We start from the raw sequence: 14,725 nt of genomic DNA, 5'->3' as shown, positions 1-14,725 counted from the left end.
GATAAGCTCACTCACTGCTCTGAAATTCTTTTTTAAAAATAAGCTTCATTTGGGTGCAGAAGGATTTTGTGTTTGCAGTATAGGTTAGAAGCACCAAATTAAGTTAGCTCACCATTGATTTATCAAGACGGTTTGCATTTAGACTGGGAAACTTGCTGCATGTTCTCTTTTATTTGGCATGGTAGAAATCTGCAGAATAAGGCTTAGACCAGTCGCACCAGTGATGAAAGTTTGAATGGAATTAAAGTGATAAAATTGAATCTGAGTTCAGGTACTATTTACTTGATTGCTTTGCTTTATTTATAAAGAGGTATATTTTAGAGTGAAGTTTTTTTCCCAGCATAGAGTCAATGTATCATATTCTGAGAGATGCTTGCAAAACAGTGATGAGGAAGATTTGGTAAAGTTTCTAAATGTCTTTGTATTTTAATTTCAAACTGCTAAAGTATCTAGGGCATAAATGAATGTTGCTAATCATCTTTTATTTAATTAAGCACTTTACTCAGAAAACGGCTTGATGTTTGGGCTCACACTAGAGAGGTATTTCATAATCCATAGTTGATGAATAGGTACACATGTTAATGCCTTTGCTGTTTAATATGCAAATTTAAATTTCAATGTGACAAACCATAAAATGGTTACACTTTTACTTCCCAGCAGGTTGATTACATTGTGTTAAATACTCTAATGAAGGCAGAAATAAGAATTTGTTCAAATGCAAACTAGGCAAATGAGAATTAAAAAGGCAAGCTATGTAACTTTTCATTCTTTCTCTTAAGTGCAAGTAACTGCTGTTTGACTAGCTCATTGTGAGAAATGGAAAATTCCTATTAGAAAAGGTACCTCCAGCTCTACTTCTCTTTTAGCCCCAGCATCCCAGAGTGGCTTCTCAACTGGCCTGATGGCTTCCTGACCTAGGATCTCTTTCCTGGCTAGCTTAGAAAAGCCACCAAAGTGGCAGGGACACTCCTTATGCTAACTCTTTCCAGCACTGTCTACAACAACCTCTGCACAGCTCCTTCTCCTCCTCTTTGATCTCTTGGTTTTTCCTCTTGGTAGGAAATGGATCTTTGTTGACATCTCAACACTCTTCCATCTATTTCCCCCTTGCATTCAATGCAGGGTCAGGGATTAATTTAGTTCACAACCAGGATTTCTTTAGTACTGAAGTGTTCTCATGAGCTAGCCATCATATGGGATCCTTAGGATAGGATGTAAAACTTTCTATAATCTTGCTTTCTGATTTCAAGTATATATCACAATGGTTGGGGTGTTAATGGTGAAGTGGAAAGACCAGACTCTGCCACTGCCTAGCTGTGTGACTTGGAGTAAGTTTATTGACATCTCTGAGTTTTAATGTCCTCACTTAAAACATGCAGAATTAAGTCTCTGCATTAGATATGATATGAAGATTAAATTATCTAATTTATAAATCAAATGTGTGAAGTGCCCAACATACTGCAAGTATTCAATAAATATTATTTCCATTCTTTGGTGGCCAATTTGTGATGCTTTTCTTTCCTTTTCCTTTATCTCCTGTTTCCCCCACTCCCCTCTGTTTTAGGCAAGAATCCTATCCATACACTGACAGAAACAGGAAAACACCCCTGGGAATAAAATGGCAGATGAGACAGGCTATTGGCTCTACAGAAGATGCTATAAAGTAAATTTATCATAAAATGGCCTGAAAGTGTCATCTCATGTGAGCTTATCTTGTCCCGGTCTTCCTGAGATAGGAGTCACTTTCCACAGTAAGATGCTCCGAGCCGTGGAGGAGTGTTCTGGCTGGCTTGGTGTCTAAAAGTTAAGCACGGCAAGCAGCCAGGGTAGGCTTGGATGCCACACATTTCATATCTTTTGAATGTTTAAATAGAAAATTCTAGGCCACTGTTAATGTTGGCAGGGATTCTAGGCCCACTGTGATTTCCTTCTAACAGAAGGAAGGAAGTGAATAACAGTCTCTGAAATGCCATATATGCCTTTTTACTAATTGCACAAACAAGAATTAGTCACTTTCTCCTACACTTCTTTTAGAAGAAAATTATATAGGACTTGTCTGCTTGTAGATAGGAAGTACATTTGTTACAGAATAATAACTGATGAGTATTAATTTAACTCTATATCTGTTTCTCACCATTCAGAATAAATGAATTACTCAGAGACTGAATTGCGAATTCAAACTTGGCTCAGTAACGTTCTTTTCCCCTCCAAGCTGTCCTCAGCACTTCCTGTGTTTGTTCTGAGGTCTCTGTTTCTTTGTTCTTTTCCTAGCAAATGTGAAACAACTGCTAGGCACACACAAAAGGCTTTATTTGTTCCTCAGTTGATGAAGGGGGTGCCTTGGAGGTTGAATGGCAAGCTTGAAGCAGAGAGAGTCCCTGAGGAACACAGTTTCAAAACCATAGAAGAATGTGTGCAGCCTTTCGCTTTCTGAAGAAAGACAAATCTCATTTTAGCGTGGGAGTATGTGAGTATGTGTGTGTATGTGTGTGGTGTGTACTTTAGTTAAGACAAAAATAAAGGGCATCCGATGTCACTGTTCCATATGGGCTTCATAGATAGCATACCTGGGTATGGAAGGGGGTGTCTGCTCTACTGATTTTCTCAATCTGATTTTAAATATTCTCTTAGGCACATGAAGGCTTGTGTTCCAGAATTTGTGTTTGAATTAAAATAATCACCTGATATATCGTGGAAGTGAAATTGTGTGTGTGTGTGTGTGTGTGTGTGTGTGTGTGTGTGTGTGTGTGTGAGAGAGAGAGAGAGAGAGACAAGGGGGAGAGACAGAGTGAGAGATAGTGGGAGAGTGAGTGAACAATAGCGGGAGAGAGAAAGAGAGTGAGAGAGGGAGAGAGTGAGAGATGGGGAGAGAGAGTGATGGAGAGAGACAGTGATGGAAATAGATATCTCCATCTATCTAAGAGATGAGGAGAGAGAGAGTGAGAGAGAGAGACAAGGGGGAGAGACAGAGTGAGAGATAGTGGGAGAGTGAGTGAACAATAGCGGGAGAGAGAAAGAGAGTGAGAGAGGGAGAGAGTGAGAGATGGGGACAGAGAGTAATGGAGAGAGACAGTGATGGAAATAGATATCTCCATCTATCTAAGAGATGAGGAGAGAGAGAGTGAGAGGTGAGGGCAAAGAGAGAGACAGCAAGAAACGGAGAGAGAGGTGGGGAGAGAGAGAAAGAGGGAGAGAGTGAGAGACAAGCAGAGAGAGTGAGAGATAGAAGGGGAGAGAGAGGGACACAGGAGGAGAGAGAGACAGGAGGAGAGAGAGAGAGAGAGAGAGGGAGACTAAGAGATGGTGGCAGTGGAGGGTGGAGAGAGAAGGAAACAGAAAGTGACTTGAAGATGCTATGCTGTTGGCTTCGGAGATGGAATATGGGGCCAAAGGCCAGGGAATTCGAGGTACCATCTAGAATCTGGAAAAGGCAAGGGAATGAATTCTCCTTTAGAGCCTCCAGAAAGAATAGAGCCCTCCTGATACCTTGATTTTAGGATAGCTGATTTCCAGAATTACAGGATAATAAATTTGTGTTGTTTTAAGCCACTGAATTTGTAGCAGTTTGTTACAGCAACAATAGGAAACTAATACAGCTGGTAGATCAGTGGTCCATACAGGATTCAAACTCAGTTCCATCATCCCCAAGCCTATGCTCTTCACCACTCTCTAGACTTTATGTGAACTTGGAGGCAGTGTGCTGACTCCATTGATGTGGATTTGATTAGTTTTTGTTAGCTACCAATTATTTGCCAGTTTGGGTAGTCTGAGGGCATAAATAGTTGGCAATCTCAAAAACTTTTTTGTTGGATAACTTAATTCCATTGTGTGGAATTTCCTGAAGTTAGAAGACGTAATATATTATACAAGTTTTGTTTCCATCTATCTCAAGGACACTTGATTAAAAATCACAACCTATTGAACTAGAAGGCTCCTACAGGGCACTGAAGATGTTTATGAATACAAGATTACTTGGGCCCTGGGAGGTGAGGCTGCTTAGAACAGTTTGGGCAAAATAGCACCTATTATGAAGCACTGATTTGATACTTTAATGGGAAGTCCAAGGGTATTAACACCACTACTGTATAATGAGCCTAGATTTTTAGTGACTTTCTCTAAAGGAATAAACCTACAGGGAGTGGTCAGAGAGGATCGACTGTGGACAGCCTTGATTGGGGCAGTCACAGAATGTGCCACAAGGAGCTGAAGGGTTTTCTGTTCTGATCTGTAAGTTACTCTGGGATTTTAGAAAACATAGGGTTACTTAATATAATGCTGACAAAGCAAGCTCCTTTAGGAAGGATTTTGCTAGTGATGTCAAATAGATAAATCAGACTTAAATAATCAACCAACTCTTGCCTTTTTATTGGAATACATAATTAAAGCTACTTCCCAAATTTCTAACTTCTGTAAAGAGGCATGCCATTGGGTTCACGGCTATTTGGGCTTTATATATGTATATTTAGGAGACTTCCCCGTCCAGTGGTTAAGACTTTGTGCTCCTAATGCAAGGGGTGTGGGGAGCTAGATCCTGTATGCTGCAACTAAGACCCAGTGCAGCCAAATTAAATAAATAGTTTAAAGAAATATATTTGGAAAAATTACACTAATTTTGCAATTAAGATATTTAATTAGGTGGCTGTGATGGCATTGTGAACTTTGTTAAGGATATTTTTCCTGCATATATAGTGATCTACTCTTTGATAGATATACAGGTCCATTACCAAGGAGTAATATTAGTTTTTAAACTATGAAAAATATTTCTTCTATAGTAACTATCCATATAATAGCTCAAGATTATAGATAACTTTTTCTGACTATGTAGATTGATAAATGCAAACAAAGGACCCCTGTTCTTCTTGCTCTCTAGAAAAGAGCTTTTCCTGTACTTTGACATATACAAAATTTTTGGGGAGATTATAGGATAAGAAATTATTTGCAAGTTTTATAGTAACTACTTGTCTTAGAATATAATTATCATCTTAAAAATATCTGCTTTCCAGTCACTTTCAGAGTATTTGATATATGCATTGGTGTATAATATGTATTTATTTGCCATTTAAAAATCAAGAATATTAGTAATCATGGCCTACTTACAATTTACCAGCTGAGCCACAAGGGAAGCCCCCAGGTTGGCTTAAAACTCAACATTCAGAAAACTAAGATCATAGCATCTGGTCCTATAACTTCATGGCAAATACATGGGAAACAATGGAAACACTGAGAGACTTTATTTTCTTGGACTCCAAAATCACTGCAGATGGTGACTGCTGCTGTGAAATTAAAAGATGCTTGCTCCTTGGTAGAAAAGCTATGGCCAACCTAGACAGTATATTAAAAAGCAGAGACATTACTTTACCAACAAAGGTCCGTCTAGTCGAAGCTATGGTATTCCCAGTAGTCATGTATGGATGTGAGAGTTGGACTATAAAGAAAGCTGAGCACAAAAGAATCGATGCTTTTGAACTGTGGTGTTGGAGAAGAATCTTAAGAGTCCCTTGGACTGCAAGGAGATCCAACCAGTCAATCCTACAGGAAATCAGTCCTGAATATTCATTGGAAGGACTGATGCTGAAGTTGAAACTCCAATACTTTGGCCACCTGATGTGAAGAACTAACTCATTTGAAAAGACCCTAATGCTGGGAAAGATTGAAGTTGGGAGGAGAAGGGGATGACAGAGGATAAGATGGTTGCATGGTATCACCGATGCGATGGACATGAGTTTGAGTAAGCTGCGGGAGTTGGTGATGGACAGGGAAGCCTGGTGCTGCAATCCATGGGGTTGCAGAGAGTCAGACATGACTGAGCGACTGAACTGAGCTGAACTGAACCTACCATTTAAGGATTCAGTTTGAGAGAGGCAAGGAGTTAGCTGTCTAACTAGATTACAAATGAGTAAAAGACAATTTAGGAAGTTCATGGCCCCCAAATGGAATGGAAAATGTCCTTATTTGATAAACTTGAAGTTATCATCATTGGATGTCAGAAGTTAATCCTAATATAGAAACAATTAGAAAGTAAAAACAAAAATGAAATACATAGGAATATAATTATTATCTATAACTTTCATGAGGTAGAAGATTGATATGTTCTTTTAGTATCAGACAGAAAAAAACCTGTCATTTGACTGACCTTTGGAAGAAGTAATTCCTATATTGTTGACTCTGTTATTTTATATAAGAACTATGTTCCTTATATATTTCAGGAGTTGTCAAGATGGTGGCACACTGGATTTATTTTTCACTGGAAGAAAATGCCAAGTATAAAACCTCTCATCTTAATATAGCTCTTCTTAATATGGTTCTTCAAATTTCTCTTTGATTGACTTAGTACAACTTGCAGCAGGTTTCCCCCATATTTTACTACAAGATTGTCTGCTATCCATTCGTTAAATGTAAATACATACATAATGTTTGGGATGTACTAGACAATGTTCACTGTCTGTCCTGATTTTGCAATGTGATTTCATACTATTCTATAAAATGATGATGTTCCATTTAAAATGACTATTTATTAAACATTTGGGCAGAAAATGATAATTGTACCTTTTGCCCAGAAACTTTAGCTATAAAATTATCGTACCACATTAGAATTCTTTCCAAGGTGTTTGTATGCTAAAACTTTTCCTTTTTAAAAAAATGTATAATAATGTGAATTGTGTTGCATATTGAGATATAAACTGCAGGTTTGTAATAATTTAAAAAAGAACTATAATCCTTAGGGACTGACAAAAATATAGGGTTTCTGCCTTGAAATATATTTTTAAGATTAAAAAACATACTCTCAAAGGAGAGTCTTCCTTAAGGATAAAAATCTGTGTGACCCAGATGCACTGAGTGCTAAGGCTGAGAAATGAAAAACCTATAGTCCCAACATACATTTCTGAACCTCTTACTTTGGAGGGTGTTATGGATCGAATTGTGTCCCCCCGAAACTCATATGTTGAAGTTTTCACCCCCAGTACCTCAGAATGTAACTTTATTTGGAAATAGGGTCATTGCAGGTGCAATTAGTTGAGTCAGATTGGAGGAGGGTGGGTCCCTAATAAAGAGAGGGCTCTTCTGATAGCTCAGCTGGTAAAGAATCTGCCTGCAATGCAGGAGAACCTGGTTCGATTCCTGGGTCGGGAAGATCTGCTGGAGAGGAGGAAGGCTACCCACTCCAGTATTCTGGCCTGGAGAATTCCATGGACTGTAAAGTCCATGGGGTCGCAAAGAACTGGACATGAATTCTCCAAGCCAGGCTTCAGCAATACATGAACTGTGAACTCCCAGATGTTCAAGCTGGTTTTAGAAAAGGTAGAGGAACCAGAGATCAAATTGCCAACATCTGCTGGATCATTGAAAAAGCAAGAGAGTTCCAGAAAACATCTATTTCTGCTTTATTGACTATGCCAAAGCCTTTGACTGTGTAGATCACAATAAACTGTGGAAAATTCTGAAAGAGATGGGAATACCAGACCACCTGACCTGCCTCTTGAGAAACCTATATGCAGGTCAGGAAGCAACAGTTAGAACTAGACATGGAACAACAGACTGGTTCCAAATAGGAAAAGGAGTACATTAAGGCTGTATACTGTCACCCTGCTTATTTAACTTATATGCAGCTGGAAGAAGCACAAGCTGGAATCAAGATTGCTGGGAGAAATATCAATAACCTCAGATATGCAGATGACACCACCCTTATGGCAGAAAGTGAAGAGGAACTAAAAAGCCTCTTGATGAGAGTGAAAGTGGAGAGTGAAAAAGTTGGCTTAAAGCTCAACATTCAGAAACGAAGATCATGGCATCTGGTCCCATCACTTCATGGGAAATAGATGGGGAAACAGTGGAAACAGTGTCAGACTTTATTTCTTTGGGTTCCAAAATCACTGCAGATGGTGATTGCAGCCATGAAATTAAAAGATGCTTACTCCTTGGAAGAAAAGTTATGACCAACCTAGATAGCATATTCAAAAGCAGAGACATTACTTTGCCGACTAAGGTCTGTCTAGTCAAGGCTATGGTTTTTCCTGTGGTCATGTATGGATGTGAGGGTTGGACTGTGAAGAAGGCTGAGCACCGAAGAATTGATGCTTTTGAACTGTGGTGTTGGAGAAGACTCTTGAGAGTCCCTTGGACTGCAAGGAGATCCCACCAGTCCATTCTGAAGGAGATCAGCCCTGGGATTGCTTTGGAAGGAATGATGCTAAAGCTGAAACTCCAGCACTTTGGCCACCTCATGCGAAGAGTTGACTCATTGGAAAAGACTCTGATGCTGGGAGGATTGGGGGCAGGAGGAGAAGGGGATGACAGAGGATGGGATGGCTGGATGGCATCACGGACTCAATGGACGTGAGTCTGAGTGAACTCCAGGAGTTGGTGATGGACAGGGAGGCCTGGCGTGCTGCAATTCATGGGGTCGCAAAGAGTCAGACAAGACTGAGTGACTGAACTGAACTGAACTGAGCGACTTTCACTAATAAAGAGATTTGGACAGAGACTGCATGCATACTGGGGGACATGCACATATGTCGTGTGAGGATTAGAGTTATGTTGCCACAAACTGAAGAGCTACCAGAAGTCAGGAGAGAGGCCTAGAGCAGATCTTTCCCAAGTACCTTCAGAGGGAGCATGGTCCCGCTGACACTTCCTCTAGACTTGTGTGACAACAAATCTCTGTTTAATCCACTCATTTTGTGGTATTTTGTCATTGCAGTCCTAGGAAACTGATACAGAAGGTAATACTAAAGGTACTGGGATCGCAAGAAGTTACACATGCTTTTGACTTTTTTCCTCCAGTATCTCACAGATCTCTCTGTTATATGTCAGAAAAATCAAGGTGGAAGGCAGCTTTTGAGTTGGAAATTATGTTGCTCTCTCTGGTGAGTCCTTCCTTTGTGACTTAGTTCTTTCATCATGGGGAGATGCAGAGGGTACTGGAATCAAGATCTGAGAATTATGCTTTGTAGTTTTTTCCTAGAACAGCAGGAATTTCTCCGTGTATCCATTCTCATGGATTTTCTTGCAATTAGAGACAGAGGCTCCTCTGTATTTTTTCCGGAGGTTAGCTCAGTTTTGGGGCAGTAAGCTCCAGTTTCATAGAAAAGGAGGATTAAGCTGATCTGATAGGATCTGAACTTGTCCTGCCTAAAATGTACCAAGTACAATTTTATTTGCTTGACTACTCAAAGTGATAGTTGAATTTAGAAAATGATTGCTTTGATGTGATATAAAGAAAGTTACTGCATCTGTAAAGGGAAGTGTTGGTGTACTGTTCTCACCCGGTATCTCACAGTGATGGTAACATCTGTTAGAGCTTACATGGTGTTAGCACTTACATAGATTGCTTCATTTAATCTTCCCAAGTAACCTATGAGATATAGATCTTACTATTATTAGACAGATGAGGAAACAGACTTAGTTATGCAACTTGCCCAAGGACAGAGAGCTGCTAAGTGGCAGAGCTCGGGTGGGAATCACAAAGTTTAACTCCAGAGACTGTAGGCTACACTCCCACATAAAGTTCCGCTGTCTTGTTTTAGTTACTCTTATTGTTGTAATTTTTAGCATTTCTTAAAAACCACAATTTCCTTCATCTGTGATTTTCCTCACTTACTTAAAAGTATAATAAAACTATGCCAGGAAGCAGCCAGCTGAGGACATGACGGGGAAATGAAACTTTAAACAAGACAGTCTGCAATTATCCTCTCCTTTCCCCTTTAAATTCTCTCCTGCAGTCCAACATAACCTTTCTTCTTTGATTCTGGACATCATTCTTTCATCCTTATTTGAACAACATGCCTTTGAATGTGAATGATGATTGAATGAAATCAATGCAGAAAGGTTGCCACTGAACCAGAGGGTGAAAAGCAGTTTTTGAGTCAAATTTGTTGTGGCTTCAAAGTAAGCAGAACTTCGGTGACTTAGTTTTTGCATCCGTGAGAATTGTTAAGTGCAGAGGATGCTGGAGAAGGTGTGATTGATACACTGGTATCCTGTATTCATTCATTGGATGACTACTTATTAGTCCCTATACAGATAGTTTAGTTTGAATACATTTAATTCCAGAATAGTGTTCAAATAAATTCTTGTAAGAAGGTAATTCTTGGTTGCTTCTTACAAGTAACCCATTTATATGACAACAAATGAAATTGTCTCAATAATATACCAGGTCTCTAGGACATTTTAATTGTCATTTCAATCCACTTAAAAGGGCTGCCTATATTTTTATTTTACTAGACTTTCTCATACAAAATATTTCCATTCAGAACTTGAAAAAACCTTACTCTGAAAGAAACACTTTTGTTTTAAAGATTTCCTGTATGATGTGACTTGAGATGCAATGATGTAAATATGAAAATTGGCACTGAAAAATGATTCATTGCTAATAGTGGTACTTTAATGTTCAGCAAAATTGGTTGGATAATATCCAGTTGGCATTTCTTAAATAAACAAAAGTGATTAACTGCTTTATGTTGAAATAAAGTTTCATCTGGTTGCAAACATTATTCTCCACTTAAAATGCATTGTGGAAAGAAGTGTGCATTTTTTTACTGTGAAAATTAACTACTTGAGGATAAGTTAAAAGTGAAAGAATTACCGGCTGTGTTGGACGTTACTGGCCTTGCTATTGCCTCCGATTTGGTTTCACAGAGAAAGTCATCGATGGAGGGACTCAGGAGGGGTCTGCTTTCTTGCTGTTCATTCACCAGCTGAGAACAAATGGAACACAGATGTTAAAGGGCTTTGTCAAAGTCCAGAATCAGATGAATTAAAATGCAGCCTTGCAACAAAATAGGAATAGCAAGCCTACCAAAAAATCAATCAATAAATAATGGGTAGGGGCAAGAAAGGAAAAAAATAAAGTCAAGGAATGGGGAATAAGCCTTTTAGCACTGTCATATTTTTGATGCAGCAAACTTTAATTTTTAAAGCTCAAGCTTTTTTTCTCCTCCTAGAATGGTTTCAGAATTATCCTCTTATTTCACTATGTAAAATATGACACCTATGGAATCATAGTTCCTGAGGGCCAACCTCACTTTTCACTTGGCCAAAAAGCTCTTACTGAGACCTGAAACAGTGGCTTCAGACCTTGAGGTGACACATTCTGGCTAGGACTGGTCCGTCAGTGATGTAAGAGCACACACACGCACTGAGATCCACGTGTAGGGAATAAATGCTCTTTCTCTCCCTCTCTTAAAAAGCTCAAATCACCCAAAGGTACACAACCTCCCTTACTTTTCCTTGGAATTCTTTTATGCAAATATTTTGAGAAAGTAGAAAATATTGCTATGTTAACTTGATATATATATCAAATATGTATATATTTGTGAAAATCTGCATGTAAAGTAGATTTCTGTCAATTCAATTCAATTGGCTTATTCTCTAATTTAAGAAATCTTTCAGTTTGGTATTTATTAGGGCTCATTATCAGTGGCAGCCAACTACTTACTTCCAATTATTCTGCACTTCTTTGAATCCAAACATTCTTAAGTTCTGTTTCTATGATTAAGGGAAAAATTACACCTAAGACACACAAGTGGTTAGCCCCCAAATGAACTGTCCTAGTTTTCTGGGAGTTTCTATCTTGGCCTTTCTTAAAATGGGCATTGTCATCTAGTTTTCTACTTGTTATAAGAAAAGGATGTGCCAAAAAAATCTCTAGATTTTTGAAATGCTTATTTGCAAGGCTGTATTTTAGGAGACACATAAAATAACAAATGAACTGTTTTGAAGTATTGCCAAATCAAAATATGTTCTATGACTCACTTTCACTTCATTATTTCTCTGGCAGTGTTAGTGGTATTATAGCTTAGAGCTTATGGACAATGACAAGAGACTTAAATAATGGTAAATATGGGAAGAAAAATGTAATTCTACCATTGGAGAAGGAGGAATATGGAAACATTTAGTGATTATTTGGGGATGAAAACCGAGAGGCACCTTTAGTAATTTTACACATTCATGCTATTAGCCTAGATAAATCTCAGATCTTCACTACAGTCTAAATTTTGACATAGTGTTGGCAATTTAATTTTCATACATATTAATTTGTACATTTTATCCAGGGCTAAGAATTAATGCTCATTTTCTTTTGGTGTTAAAGTCACAGACATAGAAAATTTTTGATTATTATAAGTTTTAATATTACTATGTATATGATGGGTTAGTCACCAAGTCATGTCCGACTCTTTTGGGACCCCATGGACTGTAGCCTATCAGGCTCCCCTGTCCCTGGTGTTCTCCAGGGAAGAATACTAGAGTGGCTGCCATTTCCTCCTCCAGGGGATATGTATAAAGACTTAACAGATTTCTGTCAATTATCTGAGGTCTGTGTTGGTAGTAACCTTTCTGGGGAATGCTCCTTTAATCCATGAATGAAACTCCTGAGCTTCTTTGCATTTTGTCTTCCGAATTTGAACCTTCTTAGATATCACCATCCTATTTAAATGATTTTTTTTTTAAATGTTGAGGGACTATGGGTCTTTCATGTTTCTGGGATAAAATATATTAGAATTTTTGTAAATGCCATGGTTAAAGCCAGCTCTTCTGAAAGTATGATTAGTTTTCCAGGATCTGTTTTTCATTTATAAGTAGTTCATGTAAAAACTGTGTTAACACAATTTCTTAAAGAACCATATATTAATGTATATTTCTTGGTAGAACTTGCCCTTTTAATTCTCCGTACTTAGTGTAATGAACCCATCTAGTAGGATATCACCATAGCGATGTGGTTCTGATGTTGCAACAACGCCTCCCTCTAGGCTGTGTTATTCTCATGGCTGGCAAGTGACAGCTAGATTCTGCTGTGCTATAAGCATCATGGAAGATGAAGGCCACCACCAAATATGACCCTGTGCTACACTCATAGAATTACTTGTAACAGGCTTACATTTATTATGTTGTGCATTCTGATCACTAGGTCTTATTGACCTAGGTTAAAGGAAAACGTGCAAAAACTCAATACAACTTTGACTTTAAAATATGTATAAGTATGTATTGTGATGTAATAACTCTTTGTCAGCCATTATTTCTCTGAAGAAGTCTGATTTTGTTGATAGAAAACTAAGAAAATTTATTCTCTTAGTCATGGTTTTGAGAAATATCAATTATTATGTAAAGATACATAGGTTTACATTTGCACAAAACTCTCCTTATACTTTTTATTTTTCACTTTGGATACAATTAAATTCCTTTGTAAATAAAAGGACTATTTCCAAATCACAGTTTTGTGAGTAGACATGTGGAATTTAGACCTAGATTTTCTATAGTTTCAGAAAACCAGGGTATTAGATTTCTGTAGATACTTTTAGTTGTAAACACTGAAAAAATATAGTCTAAATTTGATAAAAGTATTCTAGAAAGTAAGACCTTTCCACATAAATATCTAAATGGAAAAATAAAGGAAAGGAGAGTTAATCGAAAGACTTGTATTTTTAGGCATCTGCTTTATCAGAGGTAATAGTATTTTATTTATTTACTGAATCTCTTTTCTTATTCAAACTTCAGGCTTATTGTCTAGAAAAAGAACTTCTAGCACTCAGATTTTTTGAGCATAGGAAGAACACCAAAGAGAATGTTGTTCAGAGAAACCCTAGACAGCCCAAGACTAAGGTGTGGCTTTTCCTTATAAGGTCTTTTTCATCCCTCCTGTCTTATTTGTGACCATATTTCATCCCTGGACTGGAGTTGTTACATCTGTCCCATTCTCATAATCGAGCTCTTCCTGTGATTTCCTTCCATAGATACATATCAAAGAGGAAACTTCACATGACTTTCTGAGTCTGCTTTTCAAGCTGGAGTACAGTTTAACTGTCAGGAAATGCTGAGCTTAGAGTAGGGGATTGAGGCAGGGCTCAGGGGTGAAGAGGATGAAGGGCCCAATTTCAGATCACATGGAAAGGTAATTTGGGAGCTGAAAGTTTTTTGGTTCTGATTGAGATATGGAAGATGAAACAGGAGATATCATGAAAAACACCTTTTCTTACAAGTTCTGAGGTCAGAGGCTATGTCTCTCATATTTATATCCTTCACAACTTTGAATAGAATGTCTTTATATAAAAGGGGCTCAATCAATGGCTACCAAATAAAAATCTCTCTAAAAAAGCCCTATTCTGAACTGTATCTTCAGTTGGATGAATTTAAAAATCATTATTTTATCCATATTTAGCCCTATTTAATTTTTATTTGTATAGATAAGAATGACTTTTCACATGCCCCTCTCCTGATTTTCAAAAAAAATGTATGGCTTTCCTGTGGTGACTTGAGAATAAGCTAAACTTTTAGGTCCTAAAGGAATATTGTAAATGAACTGAACCCCCCAAATAGTTCCCCTAAGCTTTACTTCCAAATAGTATACCATTTATTCTGTCTCTATTCATTGGTAGGATATAGGTTATTGACTTTCTCTTAGAATTACTTCCTTCAGTTTGCAAATACTTTATGAACTTACCTCATTTCATCCTTTTGGCACAGAGTATATTAATGTTATAAAATAATAAAAGGTGAGTCAAAAGGGTTCCTTTTTTTTTTTTTTTAATACTGAGTTGGAGTGATTCAATTTGGGTTCAATCAGATCAAACTGAGTTAAAATGACCCACTTCATTAGTTGCTAAAGACCTTTGTCTCAAATTTACATTTAAAATTTTCCTTTATTATCCTTCTTTGTCTTCTTCTCAATATTTAGATTACTTCAAAGGCCTTTCTAATGGTGACAGAATCTTATTTCTCTTTCAGAACCCCA

At 37.8% G+C, this 14,725-nt stretch overlaps 1 protein-coding gene across 10 annotated transcripts in view; it reads right to left on the bottom strand.

Annotated features, from left to right (window-relative positions):
* The window catches only part of PEX5L (peroxisomal biogenesis factor 5 like), a 300,042-nt gene that overhangs the window by 129,992 nt on the left and 155,325 nt on the right, over positions 1-14,725 (bottom strand). For all 10 annotated transcript variants that reach the window (XM_060393390.1, XM_060393398.1, XM_060393405.1 and 7 more), the window contains one exon: positions 10,583-10,694. In XM_060393390.1, coding sequence (XP_060249373.1) covers positions 10,583-10,694 — 112 coding nt within the window. The remainder of the gene's footprint in view (positions 1-10,582; positions 10,695-14,725) is intronic.

This window comes from Ovis aries, chromosome 1, assembly GCF_016772045.2.
Source record: "Ovis aries strain OAR_USU_Benz2616 breed Rambouillet chromosome 1, ARS-UI_Ramb_v3.0, whole genome shotgun sequence".
In the NCBI taxonomy this organism is placed as follows: Eukaryota; Metazoa; Chordata; class Mammalia; order Artiodactyla; family Bovidae; genus Ovis; species Ovis aries.
The sequence above is the reverse complement of the archived record's forward strand: the minus strand, read 5'-3'. Positions and strand labels throughout refer to the sequence as shown.